At 41.4% G+C, this 26,679-nt stretch overlaps 1 protein-coding gene across 1 annotated transcript in view; it reads right to left on the reverse strand.

Moving 5' to 3' along the window:
* LOC121574659 (N-terminal EF-hand calcium-binding protein 1) overlaps positions 1–26,679 on the reverse strand; it is a 92,757-nt gene that overhangs the window by 17,759 nt on the left and 48,319 nt on the right. The window contains exons 4-6 of the mRNA XM_045223291.1: positions 16,119–16,144; positions 13,935–14,032; positions 5,545–5,681 (exon numbers count right to left, since the gene is read on the reverse strand). Of these exons, the coding sequence (XP_045079226.1) occupies positions 5,545–5,681; positions 13,935–14,032; positions 16,119–16,144 (261 nt within the window). The remainder of the gene's footprint in view (positions 1–5,544; positions 5,682–13,934; positions 14,033–16,118; positions 16,145–26,679) is intronic.

The raw sequence follows: 26,679 nt of genomic DNA on the forward strand, positions 1-26,679 counted from the left end.
TGGTGCTATAGTGTTTAGTAGTGAGGTGGTGCTATAGTGTTTAGTAGTGAGGTGGTGCTATAGTGTTTAGTAGTGAGGTGGTGCCATAGTGTTTAGTAGTGGGGTGGTGCTATAGTGTTTAGTAGTGAGGTGGTGCTATAGTGTTTAGTAGTGAGGTGGTGAGGTGGTGCCATAGTGTTTAGTAGTGAGGTGGTGCCATAGTGTTTAGTAGTGAGGTGGTGCCATAGTGTTTAGTAGTGAGGTGGTGCTATAGTGTTTAGTAGTGAGGTGGTGCCATAGTATTTAGTAGTGAGGTGGTGCCATAGTGTTTAGTAGCGGGGTGGTGCTATAGTGTTTAGTAGTTAGGTAGTGCTATAGTGTTTAGTAGTGAGGTGGTGCTATAGTGTTTAGTAGTGAGGTGTTGCTATAGTGTTTAGTAGTGGGGTGGTGCCATAGTGTTCAGTAGTGAGGTGGTGCTATAGTGTTTAGTAGTGAGGTGGTGCTATAGTGTTTAGTAGTGAGGTGGTGCTATAGTGTTTAGTAGTGAGGTGGTGCTATAGTTTTTAGTAGTGAGATGGTACTATAGTGTTTAGTAGTGAGGTGGTGCTATAGTGTTTAGTAGTGAGGTGGTGCTATAGTTTTTAGTAGTGAGGTGGTGCCATAGTGTTTAGTAGTGGGGTGGTGCTATAGTGTTTAGTAGTGAGGTGGTGCTATAGTGTTTAGTAGTTTGTTGGTGCCATAGTGTTTAGTAGTGAGGTGGTGCTATAGTGTTTAGTAGTGGGGTGGTGCCATAGTGTTTAGTAGTGAGGTGGTGCTATAGTGTTTAGTAGTGGGGTGGTGCTATAGTGTTTAGTAGTTAGGTAGTGCTATAGTGTTTAGTAGTGGGGTTGGTGCTATAGTGTTTAGTAGTTAGGTAGTGCTATAGTGTTTAGTAGTGAGGTGGTGCCATAGTGTTTAGTAGTGAGATGGTGCCATAGTGTTTAGTAGTAAGGTGGTGCCATAGTGTTTAGTAGTGAGGTGGTGCTATAGTGTTTAGTAGTGGGGTGGTGCTATAGTGTTTAGTAGTGAGTTGGTGCCATAGTGTTTAGTAGTGAGGTGGTGCCATAGTGTTTTGTAGTGAGGTGGTGCCATAGTGTTTAGTAGTGAGGTGGTGCCATAGTGTTTAATAGTGAGGTGGTGCTATAGTGTTTAGTAGTGAGGTGGTGCCATAGTGTTTAGTAGTGGGGTGGTGCCATAGTGTTTAGTAGTGGGGTGGTGCTATAGTGTTTAGTAGTTGGGTAGTGCTATAGTGCCTTAGTAGTGAGGTGGTGCTATAGTGTTTTAGTAGTGGGGGTCGTGATATAGTGTTTAGTAGTGAGGTGGTGCTATAGTGTTTAGTAGTGGGGTAGTGCTATAGTGTTTAGTAGTGAGGTGGTGCTATAGTGTTTAGTAGTGGGGTGGTGCCATAGTGTTCAGTAGTGAGGTGGTGCTATAGTGTTTAGTAGTGAGGTGGTGCTATAGTGTTTAGTAGTGAGGTGGTGCTATAGTGTTTAGTAGTGAGGTGGTGCTATAGTTTTTAGTAGTGAGGTGGTGCCATAGTGTTTAGTAGTGGGGTGGTGCTATAGTGTTTAGTAGTGAGGTGGTGCCATAGTGTTTAGTAGTGGGGTGGTGCCATAGTGTTTAGTAGTGAGGTGGTGCTATAGTGTTTAGTAGTGAGGTGGTGCTATAGTGTTTAGTAGTGAGGTGGTGCTATAGTTTTTAGTAGTGAGGTGGTGCCATAGTGTTTAGTAGTGGGGTGGTGCTATAGTGTTTAGTAGTGAGGTGGTGCCATAGTGTTTAGTAGTGGGGTGGTGCCATAGTGTTTAGTAGTGAGGTGGTGCTATAGTGTTTAGTAGTGTGTTGGTGCCATAGTGTTTAGTAGTGAGGTGGTGCTATAGTGTTTAGTAGTGGGGTGGTGCCATAGTGTTTAGTAGTGGGGTGGTGCTATAGTGTTTAGTAGTGGGGTGGTGCTATAGTGTTTAGTAGTTAGGTAGTGCTATAGTGTTTAGTAGTGAGGTGGTGCTATAGTGTTTAGTAGTGGGGTCGTGATATAGTGTTTAGTAGTGAGGTGGTGCTATAGTGTTTAGTAGTGGGGTAGTGCTATAGTGTTTAGTAGTGAGGTGGTGCTATAGTGTTTAGTAGTGGGGTGGTGCCATAGTGTTCAGTAGTGAGGTGGTGCTATAGTGTTTAGTAGTGAGGTGGTGCTATAGTGTTTAGTAGTGAGGTGGTGCTATAGTGTTTAGTAGTGAGGTGGTGCTATAGTTTTTAGTAGTGAGGTGGTGCCATAGTGTTTAGTAGTGGGGTGGTGCTATAGTGTTTAGTAGTGAGGTGGTGCCATAGTGTTTAGTAGTGGGGTGGTGCCATAGTGTTTTAGTAGTGAGGTGGTGCTATAGTGTTTAGTAGTGAGGTGGTGCTATAGTGTTTAGTAGTGAGGTGGTGCTATAGTTTTTAGTAGTGAGGTGGTGCCATAGTGTTTAGTAGTGGGGTGGTGCTATAGTGTTTAGTAGTGAGGTGGTGCCATAGTGTTTAGTAGTGGGGTGGTGCCATAGTGTTTAGTAGTGAGGTGGTGCTATAGTGTTTAGTAGTGTGTTGGTGCCATAGTGTTTAGTAGTGAGGTGGTGCTATAGTGTTTAGTAGTGGGGTGGTGCCATAGTGTTTAGTAGTGAGGTGGTGCTATAGTGTTTAGTAGTGGGGTCGTGATATAGTGTTTAGTAGTGGGGTGGTGCCATAGTGTTTAGTAGTGAGGTGGTGCTATAGTGTTTAGTAGTGTGTTGGTGCCATAGTGTTTAGTAGTGAGGTGGTGCTATAGTGTTTAGTAGTGTGTTGGTGCCATAGTGTTTAGTAGTGAGGTGGTGCTATAGTGTTTAGTAGTGGGGTGGTGCCATAGTGTTTAGTAGTGAGGTGGTGCTATAGTGTTTAGTAGTGGGGTCGTGATATAGTGTTTAGTAGTGGGGTGGTACCATAGTGTTCAGTAGTGAGGTGGTGCTATAGTGTTCAGTAGTGGGGTGGTGCTATAGTGTTTAGTAGTGAGGTGGTGCTATAGTGTTTAGTAGTGGGGTGGTGCTATAGTGTTTAGTAGTGAAGTGGTGCTATAGTGTTTAGTAGTGGGGTGGTGCTATAGTGTTTAGTAGTGAAGTGGTGCTATAGTGTTTAGTAGTGAGGTGGTGCTATAGTGTTTTGTAGTGAGGTGGTGCTATAGTGTTTAGTAGTGAAGTGGTGCCATAGTGTTTAATAGTGAGGTGGTGCTATAGTGTTTAGTAGTGAGGTGGTGCCATAGTGTTTAGTAGTGGGGTGGTGCCATAGTGTTTAGTAGTGGGGTGGTGCTATAGTGTTTAGTAGTTAGGTAGTGCTATAGTGTTTAGTAGTGAGGTGGTGCTATAGTGTTTAGTAGTGGGGGTCGTGATATAGTGTTTAGTAGTGAGGTGGTGCTATAGTGTTTAGTAGTGGGGTAGTGCTATAGTGTTTAGTAGTGAGGTGGTGCTATAGTGTTTAGTAGTGGGGTGGTGCCATAGTGTTCAGTAGTGAGGTGGTGCTATAGTGTTTAGTAGTGAGGTGGTGCTATAGTGTTTAGTAGTGAGGTGGTGCTATAGTGTTTAGTAGTGAGGTGGTGCTATAGTTTTTAGTAGTGAGGTGGTGCCATAGTGTTTAGTAGTGGGGTGGTGCTATAGTGTTTAGTAGTGAGGGTGGTGCCATAGTGTTTAGTAGTGGGGTGGTGCCATAGTGTTTAGTAGTGAGGTGGTGCTATAGTGTTTAGTAGTGAGGTGGTGCTATAGTGTTTAGTAGTGAGGTGGTGCTATAGTTTTTAGTAGTGAGGTGGTGCCATAGTGTTTAGTAGTGGGGTGGTGCTATAGTGTTTAGTAGTGAGGTGGTGCCATAGTGTTTAGTAGTGGGGTGGTGCCATAGTGTTTAGTAGTGAGGTGGTGCTATAGTGTTTAGTAGTGTGTTGGTGCCATAGTGTTTAGTAGTGAGGTGGTGCTATAGTGTTTTAGTAGTGGGGTGGTGCCATAGTGTTTAGTAGTGGGGTGGTGCTATAGTGTTTAGTAGTGGGGTGGTGCTATAGTGTTTAGTAGTTAGGTAGTGCTATAGTGTTTAGTAGTGAGGTGGTGCTATAGTGTTTAGTAGTGGGAGTCGTGATATAGTGTTTAGTAGTGAGGTGGTGCTATAGTGTTTAGTAGTGGGGTAGTGCTATAGTGTTTAGTAGTGAGGTGGTGCTATAGTGTTTAGTAGTGGGGTGGTGCCATAGTGTTCAGTAGTGAGGTGGTGCTATAGTGTTTAGTAGTGAGGTGGTGCTATAGTGTTTAGTAGTGAGGTGGTGCTATAGTGTTTAGTAGTGAGGTGGTGCTATAGTTTTTAGTAGTGAGGGTGGTGCCATAGTGTTTTAGTAGTGGGGTGGTGCTATAGTGTTTAGTAGTGAGGTGGTGCCATAGTGTTTAGTAGTGGGGTGGTGCCATAGTGTTTTAGTAGTGAGGTGGTGCTATAGTGTTTAGTAGTGAGGTGGTGCTATAGTGTTTAGTAGTGAGGTGGTGCTATAGTTTTTTAGTAGTGAGGTGGTGCCATAGTGTTTAGTAGTGGGGGTGGTGCTATAGTGTTTAGTAGTGAGGTGGTGCCATAGTGTTTAGTAGTGGGGTGAATGCCATAGTGTTTAGTAGTGAGGTGGTGCTATAGTGTTTAGTAGTGTGTTGGTGCCATAGTGTTTAGTAGTGAGGTGGTGCTATAGTGTTTAGTAGTGGGGTGGTGCCATAGTGTTTAGTAGTGAGGTGGTGCTATAGTGTTTAGTAGTGGGGTCGTGATATAGTGTTTAGTAGTGGGGTGGTGCCATAGTGTTTAGTAGTGAGGTGGTGCTATAGTGTTTAGTAGTGTGTTGGTGCCATAGTGTTTAGTAGCGAGGTGGTGCTATAGTGTTTAGTAGTGTGTTGGTGCCATAGTGTTTAGTAGTGAGGTGGTGCTATAGTGTTTAGTAGTGGGGTGGTGCCATAGTGTTTAGTAGTGAGGTGGTGCTATAGTGTTTAGTAGTGGGGTCGTGATATAGTGTTTAGTAGTGGGGTGGTACCATAGTGTTCAGTAGTGAGGTGGTGCTATAGTGTTCAGTAGTGGGGTGGTGCTATAGTGTTTAGTAGTGAGGTGGTGCTATAGTGTTTAGTAGTGGGGTGGTGCTATAGTGTTTAGTAGTGAAGTGGTGCTATAGTGTTTAGTAGTGGGGTGGTGCTATAGTGTTTAGTAGTGAAGTGGTGCTATAGTGTTTAGTAGTGAGGTGGTGCTATAGTGTTTTGTAGTGAGGTGGTGCTATAGTGTTTAGTAGTGAAGTGGTGCTATAGTGTTTAGTAGTGAAGTGGTGCTATAGTGTTTAGTAGTGGGGTGGTGCTATAGTGTTTAGTAGTGGGGTGGTGCCATAGTGTTTGGTAATGGGGTGGTGCCATTTTTTTTAGTTGTGAGGTGCAGCTGGCGTGGTGTTGAGTCGTGAGGTGCCGTTGTGTATCAGAGACTGGGTATTGAGTAATAAGATGGTACTGCCATAGTGTTTAGGTGTGTTGAGCACTAGCGACTTACGGTGCAGGATTGCTCTGCTCTTCCACGCCCTCCATGGCACACTGCAGGGACATTTGAAGAGAGAGCAGCTGGCTGGAGGTCTCCCTCAGCATGAAGCGGGTCACAAACTGGCCCAGCACAGAGGAGCCCTGGTACTCCTAACGAGGGAAAGGAGATGAAGGAGAGGGGAGAGAGGGTGGGGGTGGGGGGAGAGAGATTTGGAGGGAGAGGTAGTGAGGGGGTTGCGGAGAGAGAGCGAGCGAGAGGGAACAGGTTGGCAACCTTTACTCGGAGAGCCCAAATCAATTCTAAGAGCGGTTGAGCTCACGACAGCTAAAGCATTAGGAGATAAGATTATTAACATATAGTAACAGCTACCAAAGGTGATTACATATGTTTTACTCAAATTAATGTGTTACTATTCACCGCATACATGATTCTTGGCCTGGTTTAGATCCTACCTGTCGGAAAGATATCAGTTTGTCTCTGTGAATGGTCTGTCCTCCGACAAATCAACTGTACATTTCGGTGTTCCTCAAGGTTCCGTTTTAGGACCACTATTGTTTTCACTATATATTTTACCTCTTGGGGATGTTATTCGAAAACATAATGTTAACTTTCACTGCTATGCGGATGACACACAGCTGTACATTTCAATGAAACATGGTGAAGCCCCAAAATTGCCCTCGCTAGAAGCCTGTGTTTCAGACATAAGGAAGTGGATGGCTGAAAACTTTTTACTTTTAAACTTCGGACAAAACAGAGATGCTTGTTCTAGGTCCCAAGAAACAAAGAGATCTTCTGTTAAATCTGACAATTCATCTAGATGGTTGTAAAGTCGTCTCAAATAAAACTGTGAAGGACCTCGGTGTTACTCTTGACCCTGATCTCTCTTTTGACGAACATATCAAGACTGTTTCAAGGACAGCTTTTTTCCATCTACGTAACATTGCAAAAATCAGAAATTTTCTGTCCAAAAATGATGCAGAAAAATTAATCCATGCATTTGTTACTTCTAGGTTAGACTACTGCAATGCTCTATTTTCCGGCTACCGGATAAAGCACTAAATAAACTTCAGTTAGTGCTAAATACGGCTGCTAGAATCCTGACTAGAACCAAGAAATTTGATCATATTACTCCAGTGCTAGCTTCCCTACACTGGCTTCCTGTTAAGGCAAGGGCTGATTTCAAGGTTTTACTGTTAACCTATAAAGCGTTACATGGGCTTGCTCCTACCTATCTTTCCGAGTTGGTCCTGCCGTACATACCAATACGTACGCTACGGTCACAAGACGCAGAGCCTCCTAATTGTCCCTAGAATTTCTAAGCAAACAGCGGGAGGCAGGGCTTTCTCCTATAGATCTCCATTTTTATGGAACAGTCTGCCTACCCATGTGAGAGACGCAGACTCGGTCTCAACCTTTAAGTCTTTACTGAAGACTTATCTCTTCAGTAGGTCATATGATTGAGTGTAGTCTGGCCCAGGAGTGTGAAGGTGAACGGAAAGGCTGGAGCAACGAACAGCCCTTGCTGTCTCTGCCGGGCCGGTTCCCCTCTCCACTGGGGTTCTCTGCCTCTAACCCTGTTGCAGGGGCTGAGTCACTGGCTTGCTGGTGCTCTTTCATGCCGTCCCTGGGAGGGGTGCGTCACTTGAGTGGGTTGAGTTACTGACGTGATCTTCCTGTCTGGGTTGGCGCCCCCCTTGGTTTGTGCTGTGGTGGAGACCTCTGTGGGCTATACTCGGCCTTGTCTCAGGATTGTAAGTTGGTGGTTGGGGATATCCCTCTAGTGGTGCGGGGGCTGTGCTTTGGCGGAGTGGGTGGGAGTTATATCCTTCCTGTTTGGCCCTGTCCGGGGTTTCTTCGGATGGGGCCACAGTGTCTCCGGACCGCTCCTGTCTCAGCCTCCAGTATTTATGCTGCAGTAGTTTATGTGTCGGGGGGCTGGGGTTAGTTGGTTATACCTGGAGTACTTCTCCTGTCTTATCCAGTGTCCTGTGTGAATTTAAGTATGCTCTCTCTAATTCTCTCGTTCTCTCTTTCTCTCTGAGAACCTGAGCCCTAGGACCATACGTCAGGACTACCGGGCATGATGACACCTTGCTGTCCCCAGTCCGCCTGGCCTTGCTGCTATTCCAGTTTCAACTGTTCTGCCTGCGGCTACGAAACCCCTACCTGTCCCAGACCTGCTGTTTTCAACTCTTTAATGATCGGCTATGAAAAGCCAACTGAGAGACCTGAGCCCTAGGACCATACGTCGGGACTACCGGCCGTGGTGACTCCTTGCTGTCCCCAGTCCGCCTGGCCTTGCTGCTATTCCAGTTTCAACTGTTCTGCCTGCGGTTATGGAACCCCTACCTGTCCCAGACCTGCTGTTTTCAACTCTTAATGATCGGCTATGAAAAGCCAACTGAGATTTATTCCTGATTATTATTTGACCATGCTTGTCACTTATGAACATTTTTGAACATCTTGGCATGGTTCTGTTATAATCTCCACCCGGCACAGCCAGAAGAGGACTGGCCACCCTCATAGCCTGGTTCCTCTCTAGGTTTCTTCCCTAGGCTTTCGCCTTTCTAGGGAGTTTTTCCTAGCCACCGTGCTTCTACACCTGCATTACTAGCTGTTTGGGGTTTTAGGCTGGGTTTCTGTACAGCACTTGAGATATTAGCTGATGTAAGAAGGGCTATATAAAATAAAATTGATTGATTGATTGATTTGAATATTGGCCATGGAATGGTTTTCATACAATACCAGTTATTCTAAATGTAACTAGCGGGAGACTCGTCCTAACAAGAATGTAACTGTAATATGGGCCCTGGTCAAAAGTAGTGCACTATATGATGAATAGGGTGCAATTTGGGAGGCAACCCTTGCTACACTCTTAGAAAAAAGGGTTCCAAAAGGGTTCTTCGGCTGTCCCCATTGGATAACCCTTTCTGTTTCCAGGTAGAACCCTCTGTATAAAGGGTTCTACATGGAACTCAAAAGGGTTCTACCTGGAACCAAAAGGATTCTACCTTGAACCAAAAAGGGTTATTCAAAGGGTTATCCTATGGGGACAGCTGAAGAACCCTTTTAGGTTCTAGATGTCACCTTTTTTCTAAGAGTGTACTGTAGATAAATACCAAGGTTCTAGTCTAGGGCCTTGGTGGTGATATTTGTGACAGCTGCTAACAATCGCTAGCGAAGCAAAAACCTCTATGGATTTTCCTTCTGACAACATATAAGGAAGTGAATGGAAGAATGGGGCTTTAATTGTGACAGGGTGCATAATTATGCAGTAACAGTCCCCTCTTTTTCTAACAGGGATTGCTGTGTTTTCTCGTTCCTTTACTGATGTGCTTCACTGATTCCTGGGTTAGCTAATGTTTAAACTTTTTCAAACGGCTCAGAGATTTTCTCTCTGCTCCACTCCAATATCATCTATAAGTTTCAGTAGCAGATGGGAAATTCTACGATAAACTCTGATTTTTCACTTTAAAATCTATGCCAAACAAAAAACATTGATTTCAAAGTTTAACAAACCATACAACTCTATGCACAATGACTACTTTGAACAGTACGTTTACAAAAAAACCCCAGTGCAGATGCAATTTGGCCCGCGGGTGATTTTATCTGCCTAGAGATACAGTGGGAAGAACAAGTATTTGATACACTGCCGATTTTGCAGGTTTTCCTACTTACAAAGCATGTAGAGGTCTGTAATTTTTATCATAGGTACACTTCAACTGTGAGAGACGGAATCTAAAACAAAAATCCAGAAAATCACATTATCTGATTTTTAAGTAATTCATTGCATGACATAAGTATTTGATGCATCAGAAAAGCAGAACTTAATATTTGGTACAGAAACCTTTGTTTGCAATTACAGAGATCATACGTTTCCTGTAGGTCTTGACCAGGTTTGCACACACTGCAGCAGGGATTTTGGCCCACTCCTCCATACAGACCTTCTCCAGATCCTTCAGGTTTCTGGGCTGTCACTGGGCAATACGGACTTTCAGCTCCCTCCAAAGATGTTCTATTGGGTTCAGGTCTGGAGAATGGCTAGGCCCTAAGGACCTTGAGATGCTTCTTACGGAGCCACTCCTTAGTTGCCCTGGCTGTGTGTTTCGGGTCGTTGTCATGCTGGAAGACCCAGCCACGACCCATCTTCAATACTCTTACTGAGGGAAGGAGGATGTTGGCCAAGATCTCGCGATACATGGCCCCATCCATCCTCCCTCATCGTGTGCAGTCGTCCTGTCCCCTCTGCAGAAAAGCATCCCCAAAGAATGATGTTTCCACCTCCATGCTTCACGGTTGGGATGGTGTTCTTCGGGTTGTACTCATCCTTCTTCTTCCTCCAAACACGGCGAGTGGAGTTTAGACCAAAAAGCTCTATTTTTGTCTCATCAGACCACATGACCTTCTCCCATTCCTCCTCTGGATCATCCAGATGGTCATTGGCAAACTTCAGACGGGCCTGGACATGCGCTGGCTTGAGCAGGGGGACCTTGCGTGCGCTGCGGGATTTTAATCCATGACGGCATAGTGTGTTAATAATGGTTTTCTTTGAGACTGTGGTCCCAGCTCTCTTCAGGTCAATGACCAGGTCCTGCCGTGTAGTTCTGGGCTGATCCCTCACCTTCCTCATGATCATTGATGCCCCACGAGATGAGATCTTGCATGGAGCCCCAGACCGAGGGTGATTGACCGTCATCTTGAACTTCTTCAATTTTCTAATAATTGTGCCAACAGTTATTGCCTTCTCACCAAGCTGCTTGCCTATTGTCCTGTAGCCCATCCTAGCCTTGTGCAGGTCTACAATTTTATCCCTGATGTCCTTACACAGCTCTCTGGTCTTGGCCATTGTGGAGAGGTTGGAGTCTGTTTGATTGAGTGTGTGGACAGGTGTCTTTTATACAGGTAACGAGTTCAAACAGGTGCAGTTAATACAGGTAATGAGTGGAGAACAGGAGGGCTTCTTAAATAAAAACTAACAGGTCTGTGAGAGCCGGAATTCTTACCGGTTGGTAGGTGATCAAATACTTATGTCATCCAATAAAATGCAAATGAATTACTTAAAAATCATACAATGTGATTTTCTGGATTTTAGATTCCGTCTCTCACAGTTGAAGTGTACCTATGATAAAAATTACAGACCTCTACATGCTTTGTAAGTAGGAAAACCTGCAAAATCGGCAGTGTATCAAATACTTGTTCTCCCCACTGTATATGTGATCATATACAAATATAAGATAGATTTGAAATGATTATGTTTTAATCAAATACTATATCTGTTTTGGCTTCTTGCGGTCAATTTGCAGTCCACAAATTATTTGTAATTATGTTCTGGCCCCATGAGCATCCGCTCAAGAAAAAATCGTCCCGGGGCTGAATCTAATCGATGATCCCTAATATAGACCATAATATGATGGTAATGAATGCAGATATGCTTGGCTGGACTATTTCTACACCAATATTGTTGCTGGACTCACACTAGCTAGATTGCCTCCATCTGTGCAGAGGAGCCTTTTTTTTAATCTCAAAGTCATGAATCAGTTGAATGGTGGGAAACTAGCCTCTAATCAATGGACTTTGGAGCATTTACTGTTCATAATACAATACATAGGTAGGCTATATTCTGTAGCCTATATCATAGGGTATACTCTACATAGGGTATGTTCGAAAGCCTTTATCTATCCTATAGAGTATACTCTGAGTCGGTATTAACAATTTCCCCACCTTGGGGGAAAACACGGGGGAGTTCTCATAAACCACCAGCAAAAATAAAACCTATTTATATTTTGCGTATAAGTGCATTTCATGCTACATTTGGATTATAATTGGATTGTAAGGCTCATATGAATGTCCTGCTTAATTTAATGTTTGTGTCATCGTCGCAAATCAACTGCATTATACTTTAAAAACACTTAAACTTCAACCAGTAAAATGATTATTTGGCTAGCTTTGCTACAGTCTATGTCAATGAGCGTTAGCATTCTAGCTAACAACTGCTGCATTCAAAAATAGGTATTTAGCAACGATCACAACCAAATATAATCTTAGCGACCGTTCAAACAATAATCAAAACAACATTACAAGCATATGAGAATCCCAAAAAGTGTTTTTGTTTAGAAGTAATAACTCCGTAAATCTAGACTAAATTGAGTGGGTGCAGATGGCGAACGGCATTTGTTTTCCCCACGGTGGCTGTTAAAAAGGCCAGTGTCACGCCCTGGCTCGGGGGACTCTCGTATGTTGAGCCAGGGTGTTAGTTTCTATGTTTTTGTTGTGGGTCTAGGTTACTTATTTCTATGTTGGTCTGAGTGACTCCCAATCAGAGGCAACGAGTGTCAGCTGGTTGTCTCTGATTGGGAGCCATATTTAAACAGTCGGGTTTTCATTCGTGTTTGTGGGTTTTTGTTTCGAGTCTGTTTATGGTAACCGTGAACTGTCACGTATCATTCGTTGTTTTGTTCGTGTTGCCTTCAGTGAGAATAAATATGTTTGCATTCAACGCTGCGCATTGGTCCACTCTGTTAGACGATCTTGACAGCCAGCTCTTATTGAGCAGTTACATCACCCCTATTCTAGTAGATGTTATATATTGAACAAAAATATAAAAGCAACATGTAAAGTGTTGGTCCCATGTTACATGAGCTGAAATAAAAGATCCCAGAAATGTTCCATATGCACAAAAATATTATTTATCTCAATTTTTTTGCACACATTTGTTTACATCCCTGTTAGTGTGCATTTCTCCTTTGCCAAGATAATCCATCCACCTGACAGGTGTGGCATATCAAGAAGCTGATTAAACAGCATGATCCTTACACAGGTGCACCTTGTGCTGGGGACAATAAAAGGCCACTCTAAAATGTGCAGTTTTGTCACACAGCACAATGCCACAGATGTTTCGAGGGAGTGTGCAATTGACATGCTGACTGTAGGAATGTCCTCCAGAGTTGTTGCCAGAGAATTTCCTTTTATGAAAAGTAACTCAGTAAAATTGTTGAAATATTAATATTTTTGTTCTGTATATTTGCCCAACACCCCTTATTTTCACAATATTGGTACCTCCAAGTCACCCCACTTGTACCAGCCAATCATAGTTCACCATTCCCCGTGCACCTCACTGAACCCCATGCTGCTGCCTTCATAGTGAGGTTGCAGTCAGAAATGAATGGACTCATTGAACTGTACCTAAAGTTGATCTGTATTTGACTTGTGTTAGTGCGCACATTTAAGTGTAAGTACTGCACATGTCATTGCTTCTTTAGTTGGGTTTTGCTAAAGCAGTCTAGTTATTTACCATGTTTATAATGTTTAAAAGGTATTTTACTTTTCCATGTCCGTCATGCTTGTTCTAGCCTGCTAGCCAAGATGTTAGCCAGTCATGCTAGCTCATTTATGCTCATTTAGGATTATTCTGTTAATACGGTTTGCTTATAGACATAGTATCTTTAATAGCCATGTGACGGACATTTACAACCTTTATGTACTGTAGCCTCATGCTACCGTGTACTGTATTTAGCCTTATGTAGCATATAGCTTAATTTAGCCTGTACCTTTACTAGTGGCGCAGTTACTATTGGTCGTGGTCTTGTGCACATGTGTAGACGTCGGTTACATTCCAGTCATGTTGTCAATTATTATGCTTAAAAGTATTTGGGTCTTCATCCTGTAAATGTATTTCTATAGCCTGTGTATTTGGTTTTGCCCCTTACATTATATCTTGGCATAAGCAGTATAGAGATTGTGTATATATGTCATTATGTGTATTCTAGATACTAGCATGTATACCTCCACAGTCTACTGGGCCTGTATATTGTATATAAGTCTATACTCATGGTTATTATTTGTCTTCTATCTTTCCATAGAACCACTTTTTTGACACTCACTTTTACTATGAGCCATCATTACAGAGGAGTGTGGTGTGTTGAACCCAATACCTGCAATAAACCTGTCTGAAGATATCTTGGTTCTTGCCGGACAGAGCTGTGGTGGCTGAACCCTATCCATTGGCACCGAATAGCTCTCTACTAGTGCCCATCCAACATGGTCCTCCCGGATCATTCTTTCCTATTTTTCAGTGGCTGTTGTACTTGTTTAATGTCGTGAATAGCGACTCTGAGTATATTCTGTACCCCCCAGTCAATGGTATATATTCAATGGTAATTCTGTAGCCTAGGGTATATTCTACATAGGGTGTGTTCTGCAAACTTTATCTATAGAGTATATTATGTAGTCCCCAGTCAATTGACTGTGTAGCATTTACTGTTCATAATACAAGACATGGGTATGGTATATTCTGTAACGCACAGTCACTAAGCTGTTATTGGATTATTGAATTCACTCATCTATTTGACAGTAAACCTTGAGCATGGATATAATGTCTCAAAATAGTTATCACAAAGGCTTACCTCTTTAGTTTTTTCCATAGCCTTCAAGATGGCAACGTTTAGGGTCTCCAGAGCAGAGAGGACATTCACATATCCCCCCAAGTGTTGAGCAAAGTAATCTGAAAATAAAGAAAAAAGCAAACCTAATTTTAGATTTAACATCGACACCAGTTTCTTACACTGTACAGTACAGTATAAATAACAAACTCAGTTGAATATCTAATGTGCATGGTATTGCAAGATCTTTCCCTCATAATGAAAACTTAGATCTAAAAAATGTCTATGAAAAATGTTGTAATTATCTTTGACTGATCAAACAACAAAACAGAACAGCACATTCTGAGACACAAGACCAGATGTTGATTAGATAAACTGTTATAATCTCATTTAAGTCGGAAAGTAAGTAAGCCGAAACGCTGAAGTGTGTCAACTCTGTTCTTATACTTTATTATGGTAATGTCAAATCAATCAGGGCATTATAACTTTCACCAATCGAAGAGTGCCCTGGATTTCCTTTGCCTATGAAGCAGTCATTGACTGATGTCCAATGGACTAACTCCAAGAGGACACAGCGAAAGCACTTACAGTGATAAGAGATAGTCAACATCCACCTGACGTCAAGCTGCTGCACTGACTGACGCTTTTCCCATTCAATAAATTATGCAGCAGGTTTATTCTCGGAAGTGAGTGTTTACAGGTCTTTGTCCTACTTCTTGACTTTCCAGGCCATCTGCCACTCATCTTCATAAGCTGGATATCTAGATGTGTCAAACAGTTTATACCCATACTTATAATAATAGAAGGTTAAAGATGATGATCAGAATGACGATGATGATGATGAGGATGATGAAGATCGGAATGCCGATGGTGATGTTATGATGATGATGATTATGCTGATGTTGATGGCGATGACAACCCATCCCAGCCCTGCTTAGCTTTGATATTTGTCACTGACTACTACCAACGTGCTATCGTGAGAATGATTATTGAGAGATCTCTTAATAACTAAATAGATTCAGTGTTGCTATCGAAGTCATTCCAAAGGGTAGGTTTAACAGAGCAAATGAATGTAACCATACTCTATAAGTCATATATCATCAATGATACTATTTAGGCCTATACAGCATTTGCGAAGTCATCAACAGCTATTGTTTCAATTCAACCCAGGGTTCAACTAAAAATAGACAACACCTATAGGCCTAGGGTTTCAAGTTTTGGTTAATGTCAAATGTAATCTTAAAGTTAATAATGAATATGTTGGATTCATGTCTCCATTTCAACCAAAAGTAAGTTAAAGAATAGGACTAAATCAAATCAAACTTTAAATAAAGTTTGATTTGATTTAGTCCTATTCTTTAACTTAGATTATTTGTTGATATGGAGACGTGAATCCAACATTTAAAATATTAATTTGTAGACAAACTGGATTTAAAGTCAGACTAAGTCAGTGGCACACAAAATATACATTTACTTCAAATGTTGATATTTGGTTGCATTGTCAACCTAACACAATTCTATATGACTTTTGTAATACTGTAAATAGCCTAAGGTTGAGGCTATCTTACAAACTAATGTAACCATTTTTATTCAACCTTAACATGAGTAACACATCCATGGCCACATTTTGAGGTGACAGTAACTATACAATTCTTATTATGTAATCATAGAAAGCATGCATGTTCAAGATAGCATGCAAAGATCGCAGATCTGTGGAGATCTTCACAATATAAATATTTGTGCAGAATCTGGAACAGCATTGATCACTTGCACTATGCACAGTACTTTTAATGTAATCTCAACTACAATCTAGGTCATTTGGTTGTGCTATTAGATGACACACTGTGATAACACATTAAGTTGTTGTATAAATACAAAATATCAGTTTTTCCATTAGAATTTGTTTGTGCTTTTAGATGGTTGAAAGCATAGTGATAACACATTGGGAATTCAATAAACTTCTGGCTGTCTTTTTGAGTGGGTGAATAAAGGTTGAAATCTCATTGATTAATGTCAAACAAAAATTACCCACATTTCCACGTTGAAATGATGTGGTGTGCTCATTGGAAAGATACTGATCTTATTATGAAAGATAATTGTTGAGCACAAAAGATTCAAAGGTGAGAAAAATGTATTACTGGAGGCATGTTGGGGAGACTACAGGGTTAATTTTATGAAAGGATAGGCCACATTAAAACAGACACTCACCTGATAGTTTGTCGGTATCTAGGTTGCTGCAATGTATCAGAAAAGAAATAGATGGGAAAATAAATAGAGTTAATTGAATCACAGGCAGTTGAAAGATCTTTGGTGTTTCATTTAAGTCCTGGAGAGGTTGTGTGCCTCTGGAATGCATGGACAGAATTTCGAAGTCTACAGAGGGAAACTTTGCACCACTTCACGTACTGTAAAACTTTCAGGAATTAATAGGTTAAAAAAAAGTTATATAAAATATTCCAATTGCAATGCTTTCTATCTAATCATCTTGCTACGAGCTCTAAATAACGCTTAATTCACCTCACAGTTTTTCACTTAGTGTGTCTGAGTGAACCCTTCAGGCATTGATTAAAGAAATGTGAACTCCTCTCTGGTAATGTAATTTCCATGTTAATTGAAACTGACTTTGTGTAACAATATTTGAAATATTCAAGTCAGAATTCTCTAGGCTGAAATGTATGGCTGGGCAGAAATGACAACCTTAAAGGCGACCACCTAAAATGTTGTTCTATGAAACTGTCAAGAGGAGTGTCACGCCCTGACTCAGGGGACTCTTATATGTTGAGTCAGGGTGTGTATATTCCTTGTTGTGCTTTTTCTATGTGTGGGATCTAGTATGTATAGTTCTATGTTGGCCGGTGTGGTTCCCAATCAGAGGCAGCTGTCTCTCGTTGTCTCTGATTGGGGACCATACTTAGGCAGCCTATTGGCACTGTCTAGTTGTGGGATCTTGTTCCGTGTAAGGTATGTTGTGTGTTCTACCTTGGACTTTTCGTTTCGGTTGTTGTTTTGTCGTTGTGTTTAGAAGTTAATAAACATGTATGTATATCACGCTGCGCCTTGGTCTGACCCGTCATTCAAGAACGTGACAAGGAGTAAAACAAGGTTGTCCACTATCGGCATATTTACTTATTATGGCCATCGAAATGTTAGCTATTAAAATCAGATCCAACAATAATATCAAGGGGCTAGTTAAAAACAAAGGTGTCATTGTATGCTGACAATTAATGTTGTTTTCTTATAAATCCACAATTTGGATCCCTGCACAGCCTCAGAGGATTTAGATAATTTGTCTAACCTCTCTGTATTTCAACCGAATTATGATAAATGCACCATATTACGTACTGGATCGCAAGAAAATAAAACTTTTACATTACCTTGTAGTTTACCAATAAAATGGTCTGATGGTGAAGTGGACATACTCAGTATTCTTATCCCGAAAGAAAGAAATGATTTCATTATAATACAATACATACAGCTAAAAATATTCCACTTTATTTGGAACGGCAAGCCAAACAAAATTAAAGGGGCATATTTATATAATGAATTCAGAGGGCAGAAATTATTAAATATTAAAGCATTGGACCTCTCACTACAGGCTTCAGTCATACAAAAGCTATACTTAAATCCAAACTGGTTCTATAGTAGATTAGTAAGAATGGCTCACACCTTGTTCAAGAATGGCATTTTTCCCTTTATTCAGATTACAAACTCTCACTTTCGGTGATTTGGAAATGAAATAATCTCCAAAACATCCCTATTTTTAAAACAAGCCATAGAAAGCTGGTTGCAATTTCAGTTTATTCCACCAGAAAAGACAGAACAAATATTACAATAAATATTATGGTTAAATTCAAATATACTTATTGATTTACAAAAAAAATATATATACTGTATATATTTTTGGCATAAAATAAAAAGGTATAATCTTTGTAAATGATATCATAAATTTGACTGGTTATAGTTATGTCACACATGCAGTTAACAAAAATATATGGAAATGTCTGCTCTTTCCAAAATTACAACCAACTGATTGCAGCATTACCGCAAAATGGAGGAGGCAAGTAGAAGAGGGAGGAGGTAAGGAACTTGTGTGTCGGCCCTGCATTAAAGACCAAAATTGGTTAAAGAAAATTGTGCTAAATAAAAAAGTATACTAGTTTCATTTAAGGGTCAACAAATATCAACGCAACATGCAACAATTTAAAAGATTTTACTGAGTTACAGTTCATATGAGGAAATCAGTCAATTTAAATAAATGAATGAGGCTCTAATCTATGGATTTCACATGACTGGGAATACAGATATGCATCTGTTGGTCACAGATACCTTAAAGGTAAAGGGCATCACAATGGGGATCAGGATCTCGTCACGGGTTTTCTGTGCATTCAAATAGCCAGTCAATAAAATGCAATTGTGTTCATTGTCCGTAGCTTATGCCTGCCCATACCATAACCCCACTGCCACCATGGGGCACTCTGTTCACAATGTTGACATCAGCAAACTGCTCGCTCACACGACGCCATACACATGGTCTGCGGATGTGAGGCCAATTGGACGGACTGCCAAATTCTCTAAAACAACGTTGTAGGTGGCTTACGGTAGAGAAATTAACATTAAATTCTCTGGCAACAGAGAATTGCACTCAGAATGTCAATTGCATGCTCCCTCAAAACATGAGACATCTGTGGTATTGTGTAGTGTGACAAAACTGCACATTTTAGAGTGGCCTTTTATTGTCCTCAGCACAAGGTGCACCTGTGTAATAATCATTCTGTTTAATCATCTTATTGATATGCCACACCTGTCAGGTGGATGGATTATCTTGGCAAAGGAGAAATACTCACTAACAAGGATGTAAACAAATTTGTGCACAACATTAGCGCAATAATCTTTTTGTGCATATGGAACATTTCTGGGATCTTTTATTTCAGCTCATGAAACATAATACCAACACTTTACATGTTGCTTTTATATTTTTGTTCAATGTATATGGGGGATACAACCATCCTAGCTATGCAGATTTTGCTGCGAAAACACAGAATCATTAGATCACTTGTTTTGGTACCGCCCATATGTAGCTTGCTTTTGGTCGCAGGTTCAGGAATGGCTGAAGAATTGCAACATTTACCTGGAGATAACTCTGCAAATAGCACTCTGGGTGATTTGAATAGTCATATTCGATCAATAATATAATAATACTCTTAGCAAACATTTTTATCTTTAATTTACAATCTGTTGAAACTATGAGAATAAAAGGTTTAAAACTTCTGGGAAATCAGAGCACAGTGGGGAAATATAAGGCAATTAGAAATCAAAACTGGATGGTCTTCAGAGATACTGTAGATGGGAGGGGTTGAGGGTATTTCTGAAGGATGGGACAAAAAACAAACAAAAATAACTAATGTAAAATATACTATGTCCGTAAAATGTAAACTCAGCAAAAAAAGAAACGTCCTCTCACTGTCAACTGCGTTTATTTTCAGCAAACTTAACATGTGGAAATATTTGTATGAACATAACAAGATTCAACAACTGAGACATAAACTGAACAAGTTCCACAGACATGTGACTAACTGAAATTGAATAATGTGTCCCTGAACAAAGGGGGGGGGGGGGGGCTCAAAAAGCAACAGTCAGTATCTGGTGTGGCCACCAGCTGCATTAAGTACTGCAGTGCATCTCCTCCTCATGGGCTGCACCAGATTTGCCAGTTCTTGCTGTGAGATGTTACCCCACTCTTCCACCAAGGCACCTGCAAGTCCCCGGACATTTCTGGGGGGAATGGCCCTAGCCCTCATCCTCTGATCCAACAGGTCCCAGACGTGCTCAATGGGATTGCGATTCGGGCTCTTCACTGGCCATGGCAAAACACTGACATTCTTGTCTTGCAGGAAATCAGGGACAGAACGAGCAGTATGGCTGGTAGCATCGTCATGCTGGAGAGTCATGTTAGGATGAGCCTGCAGGAAGGGTACCACATGAGGGAGGAGGATGTCTTCCCTGTAACGCACAGCATTGAGATTGTCTGCAATGACAACAAGCTCAGTCCGATGATGCTGTGACACACTGCCCCAGACCATGACGGACCCAGTTGTTGTTGCCATCGTGTACCTGTCCCGCAGGTGTGATGTTCGGATGTGCCGATCCTGTGCAGGTGTTGTTACACATGGTCTGCCACTGCAAGGACGATCAGCTGTCAGTACTGTCTCCCTGTAGCGCTGTCGTTGGCGTCTCACAGTACGGACATTTCAATTTATTGCCCTGGCCCCATCTGCAGTCCTCATGCCTCCTTGCAGCATGCCTAAGGCACGTTCACGCAGATGAGCAGTGACCCTGGGCATCTTTCTTTTGGTGTTTTTCAGAGTCAGTAGAAAGGCCTCTTTAGTGTCCTAAGTTTTCATAACTCTGACCTTAATTGCCCACCGTCTATAAGCTGTTAGTGTCTTAACGACCGTTCCACAAGTGCATGCTCATTAATTGTTTATGGTTCATTGAACAAGCATGGAAAACAGTGTTTAAACCCTATACAATGAAGATCTGTGAAGTTATTTGGAATTTTACAAATTATCTTTGAAAGACAGGGTCCTGAAAAAGGGACGTTTCTTTTTTTGCTGAGTTTATATAGTATGTATAAGCTGGAAGTAGAAGCCTAAGTATTGTTGTCCATTAGTTTACTCCAATTAGGGGAAGGGTGGTAGGGTTAGGGGAAAATAATAAAGAAGGAAAATATATTTTAAATATGTACAAAGGTTTGGACACACCTACTCATTCAAGGGTTTTTATTTATTTTTTACTATTTTCTACATTGTAGAATAATAGTGAGACATCAAAACTATGAAATAACACATATGGAATCATGTAGTAACCAACAAAGTGTTAAACAAATCAAAATATATTTTATATTTCAGATTCTTCAAATAGCCACCCTTTGCCTTGATGACAGCTTTGCACACTCTTGGCATTCTCTCAACCAGCTTCACCTGGAATGCTTTTCCAACAGTCTTGAAGGAGTTCCCACATATGCTGAGCACTTGTCGGCTGCTTTTCCTTCACTCTGCAGTCCGACTCATCCCAAACCATCTCAATTTGGTGGAGGCCAGGTCATCTGATGCAGCACTCCATCACTCTCCTTCTTGGTAAAATAGCCCTTACACAGCCTGGAGGTGTGTTGGGTCATTGTCCTGTTGAAAAACAAATGATAGTCCCACCAAGCCAAACCAGATGGGATGGCGTATCGCTGCAGAATGCTGTGGTAGCCATGCTGGTTAAGTGTGCCTAGAATTCTAAATAAATCACAGACAGTGTCACCAGCAAAGCACCGCCACACCATAACATCTCCTCCTCCATGCTTTACGGTGGGAAATACACATGCTGAGGTCATCCGTTCACCCACATCGCGTCTCACAAAGACATGGCGGTTGGAACCAAAACTCTCAAATTTGGACTCCAGACGAAAGGACACATTTACACCGGTCTAATGCCCATTGCTCGTGTTTCTTGACCCAAGCAAGTCTCTTCTTCTTATTGGTGTCCTTTAGTAGTGGTTTCTTTACAGCAATTCAACCACGAAGGCCTGATTCACACAGTTGATGTTGAGATGTGTCTGTTACTTGAACTCTGTGAAGCATTTCTTTGGGCTGCAATTTCTGAGACTGGTAACTCTAATTAACTTATCCTCTGCAGCAGAGGTAACTCTGGGTCTTCCATTCCTGTGGCAGTCCTCATAAGAGCCAGTTTCGTCATAGCGCTTGATGGTTTTTGCGAATGCACTTGAAGAAACGTTCAAAGTTCTTGAAATTTTACGTATTGACTGACCTTCATGTCTTAAAGTAATAATGAGGACTGTCATTTCTCTTCGCTTATTTGAGCCGTTCTTGCCATAATATGGACTTGGTCTTTTACCAAATAGGGCTATCTTCTGTATACCCCCCTACCTTGTCACAACACAACTGATTGGCTCAAACGCATTAAGAAGGAAATAAATTCCACAAATTAACTTTTAAGAAGGCACACCTGTTAATTGAAATGCATTCCAGGTGACTACCTCATGAATCTGGTTGAGAGAATGCCAAGAGTGTGCAAAGCTGTCATCAAAGGGTGGCTATTTGAAGAATCTCAAATATAAAATATATTTTGATTTGTTTACATTTACTAAATTTACATGATTCCATATGTGTTATTTCATCGTTTTGATATAGTTACAATGTAGAAAATAGTTTTAAAAAATAAAGAAAAACCCTTGAATAAGTAGGTGTTCTAAAACCTATGACCTGTAGTGTATATATTAAAAATTTGTGCACGTATAAAAGCATCTCCCTTATCCAGAGAGCTTCTTTGCTGGTATTTAATGACCTTTTACTGGCTCTGCTTGGACGGCCAAATTAAACCTGGTTAATGACTTGTGTAATTGGCATGTGCAAACTGCATTGCTCCTTCTACCGTCCGCTGTCATTTATCAACGTTGACACTAAAATCCCTTTTAAAAGCAACGAGCCCCGATGCCCTTTGTCACTTCAAAGGGAATGAGCTTTTAGCTGCCGATGTGTTTTCATTTGAAGAGTAACATTAGTTTCAAGTTTTATTAGCCGTATGTACGGGATACGCATTGTATACATCATCCAACGAAATGCTTACTTGTACGTTCCTTCTCGACAATCAAAAATAATAAATAATAAAAGATAAGAATACGAACATAAAGTAAATGGCTCAGAAGAATAGAATAAAGATTTTAGCATAAGTATAATACAGGAAGGCACAATTTAAAGTCCAATATTTACACGTGTATTGGGGAAGGGGGGTTGTCTTCACTGTGGGGGGAAAATGTCCTTGCCATCCCAGAATTGTTTTCATTACCATAATCATTACCATAATCATTACCATAATCCTAGAATTATGTGTACCCGTGTGTGTGCGACTTGTTCAGGCAATCTTGGTTTCTCTATTTGTTCATCTGAGCTGCAGGGACTTTGACGGACAAGCTAATCTCCCTAACAAGGGCTTGCTTGGACTTTAAATGCTATAATGTTGTGAAATTGTTCGTGTTGGGGAAGCAAGTCGGTAAATGCTAGATGAATATAAATTTCGATTCAACAGGCTTATACAATGGAAAGTTTAACTTTTGCCACTTCAGGAGAGAAAAGGCTATGGAAAAGCAGGCTTTTAAAGGGAAAGTTGGGGATTTTACAACTTCTAATTAGATCAGTGGTCACCAACCGGTCGATCGTGATCAGCTAGAAGGCTGTGTCCCCTTTTCTCAGCAGAGGGAGGGAGAGAGGAGGGACGGTGAGTCGGGTGTGAGGCAGCCTAACCGCTGCTCCCTCCCAGTAGACTGACCATCAGATGCCGGCCATCAGTCCAGTAAAAAAAAAGCTAATGATTATGCTCACTCAGCTGTGCCTCACAAGTAATACCACAAATGACCTATTACCAGTGTGATCATAGACCTACAATTTTTTAAAATATAATTTCAAAATGGTCTGAGAAGAACAACATTGGCAGGGAAATTCAAGCATAGCTAATATGAATTGATAATGTATTGGGCCTATTGCCTACTGCGCAAACCTCATTGCTACAGAACTGTTTTTAATTGGTTAATGTTGCATAAGCTTACGCTTTTTAAGTCATGTTTAAAAAAATATATAATCTGTGGGCCGTATTTAAATAGCCTCTTGTTTCTCATTCCCCACCATCTACTCTGTTGTTGCTTAGTTATGCAAAAATCTACATCAAGTATACAAGAAGTGTGCATGTTGATGAATTGTACATAACTGTGCAATGTTTCACTATAAATCGAATCAATGTTACACACCATTAGGCTTGGGCAGTATACCTTACATATCGTATACCGGGACATTTTTAAATACCCACGGGATGATTTTCAATACCGTAAAAAATCTTTCTGACGATGTTGTGCATCGCCACAGAGGTGATCAACTTACACTTTATATCCACTGCTGATGTTTGCCAGGTATTTTATACAGTGGGGAAAAAAAGTATTTAGTCAGCCACCAATTGTGCAAGTTCTCCCACTTAAAAAGATGAGAGAGGCCTGTAATTTTCATCATAGGTACACGTCAACTATGACAGACAAAATGAGGAAAGAAAATCCAGAAAATCACATTGTAGGATTTGTTATGAATTTATTTGCAAATTATGGTGGAAAATAAGTATTTGGTCAATAACAAAAGTTTCTCAATACTTTGTTATATACCCTTTGTTGGCAATGACACAGGTCAAACGTTTTCTGTAAGTCTTCACAAGGTTTTCACACACTGTTGCTGGTATTTTGGCCCATTCCTCCATACAGATCTCCTCTAGAGCAGTGATGTTTTGGGGCTGTCGCTGGGCAACACGGACTTTCAACTCCCTCCAAAGATTTTCTATGGGGTTGAGATCTGGCGACTGGCTAGCCCACTCCAGGACCTTGAAATGCTTCTTACGAAGCCACTCCGTCGTTGCCCGGGCGGTGTGTTTGGGATCATTGTCAGGCTGAAAGACCCAGCCACGTTTCATCTTCAATGCCCTTGCTGATGGAAGGAGGTTTTCACTCAAAATCTCACGATACATGGCCCCATTCATTCTTTCCTTTACACGGATCAGTCGTCCTGGTCCCTTTGCAGAAAAACAGCCCCAATGCATGATGTTTCCACCCCCATGCTTCACAGTAGGTATGGTGTTCTTTGGATGCAACTCAGCATTCTTTGTCCTCCAAACACGACGAGTTGAGTTTTTACCAAAAAGTTATATTTTGGTTTCATCTGACCATATGACATTCTCCCAATCCTCTTCTGGATCATCCAAATGCACTCTAGCAAACTTCAGACGGGCCTGGACATGTACTGGCTTAAGCAGGGGGACACGTCTGGCACTGCAGGATTTGAGTCCCTGGCGGCGTAGTGTGTTACTGATGGTAGGCTTTGTTACTTTGGTCCCAGCTCTCTGCAGGTCATTCACTAGGTCCCCCCCGTGTGGTTCTGGGATTTTTGCTCACCGTTCTTGTGATCATTTTGACCCCACGGGGTGAGATCTTGCGTGAGCCCCAGATCGAGGGGAGATTATCGGTGGTCTTGTATGTCTTCCATTTCCTAATAATTGCTCCCACAGTTGATTTCTTCAAACCAAGCTGCTTATCTATTGCAGATTCAGTCTTCCCAGCCTGGTGCAGGTCTACAATTTTGTTTCTGGTGTCCTTTGACAGCTCTTTGGTCTTGGCCATAGTGGAGTTTGGAGTGTGACTGTTTGAGGTTGTGGACAGGTGTCTTTTATACTGATAACAAGTTCAAACAGGTGCCATTAATACAGGTAACGAGTGGAGGACAGAGGAGCCTCTTAAAGAAGAAGTTACAGGTCTGTGAGAGCCAGAAATCTTGCTTGTTTGTAGGTGACCAAATACTTATTTTCCACCATAATTTGCAAATAAATTCATTAAAAATCATACAATGTGATTTTCTGGATTTTTTTTCTCTCAATTTGTCTGTCATAATTGACGTGTACCTATGATGAAAATTATAGGCTTCTCTCATCTTTTTAAGTGGGAGAACTTGCACAATTGGTGGCTGACTAAATACTTTTTTCCCCACTGTAACTGTAAGTTTAACTATCTAAGATGTTCTTAATACATGTTCTCCAGCTCAGGGCTCCAGCTATGCATTTGGTTTGCTAACTTGCTAGCTAAGTCTCTAGCTTGCAAGATCAATATTGTTGATCACATGATCTGTCACATGATCTCAGTATATATACACCTGTTCTGAAAGGCCCCAGAGTCTGCAACACCACTAAGCAAGGGGCACCACCAAGCAAGCAGCACCATGAAGACCAAGGAGCTCTCCAAACAGGTCAGGGACAAAGTTGTGGAGAAGTACAGATCAGTGTTCGGTTATATTTTTTTTTATCTGAAACTTTGAACATCCCACGGAGCACCATTAAATCCATTATTCAAAAATTGAAAGAATATGGCACCACAACAAACCTGCCAATTGAGGGCCGCCCACCAAAACTCACGGACCAGGCAAGGAGGGTATTAATCAGAGAGGCAACAAAGACACCAAAGATAACCCTGAAGGAGCTGCAAAGCTCCACAGCGGAGATTGGAGTATCTGTCCATAGGACCACTTTAAGCCGTACACTCCACAGAGCTGGGCTTTACGGAAGAGTGGCCAGAAAAAAGACATTGCTTAAAGAAAAAAATAAGCAAACACGTTTGGTGTTCACCAAAGGCATGTGGGAGAAACCCCAAACATATGGAAGAAGGTACTCTGGTCAGATGAGACTAAAATTGAGCTTTTTGGCCATCAAGGAAAACGCTATGTCTGGCGCAAACCCAACACCTCTCATCACCCAGAGAACACCATCCCCACAGTGAAGCATGGTGGTGGCAGCATCATGCTGTGGGGATGTCTTTCATCAGCAGGGACTGGGAAACTGGTCAGAATTGAAGGAATGATGGATGACGCTAAATACAGGTAAATTCTTGAGGGAAACCTGTTTCAGTCTTCCAGAAATTTGAGACTGGGACGGCGGTTCACCTTCCAGCAGGACAATGACTCTAAGCATACTGCTAAAGCAACACTCGAGTGATTTAAGGGGAAACATTTAAATGTCTTGGAATGGCCTAGTCAAAGCCCAGACAAATAGTTATGCACGCTCAAGTTTTCTGTTTTTTTGTCTTATTTCTTGTTTGTTTCACAATAAAAAATATTTTGCATCTTCAAAGTGGTAGGCATGTTGTGTAAATCAAATGATACAAACCCTCCAAAAATCAATTTTTTAA

This window comes from Coregonus clupeaformis, chromosome 10, assembly GCF_020615455.1.
Source record: "Coregonus clupeaformis isolate EN_2021a chromosome 10, ASM2061545v1, whole genome shotgun sequence".
Lineage (NCBI taxonomy): Eukaryota > Metazoa > Chordata > Actinopteri > Salmoniformes > Salmonidae > Coregonus > Coregonus clupeaformis.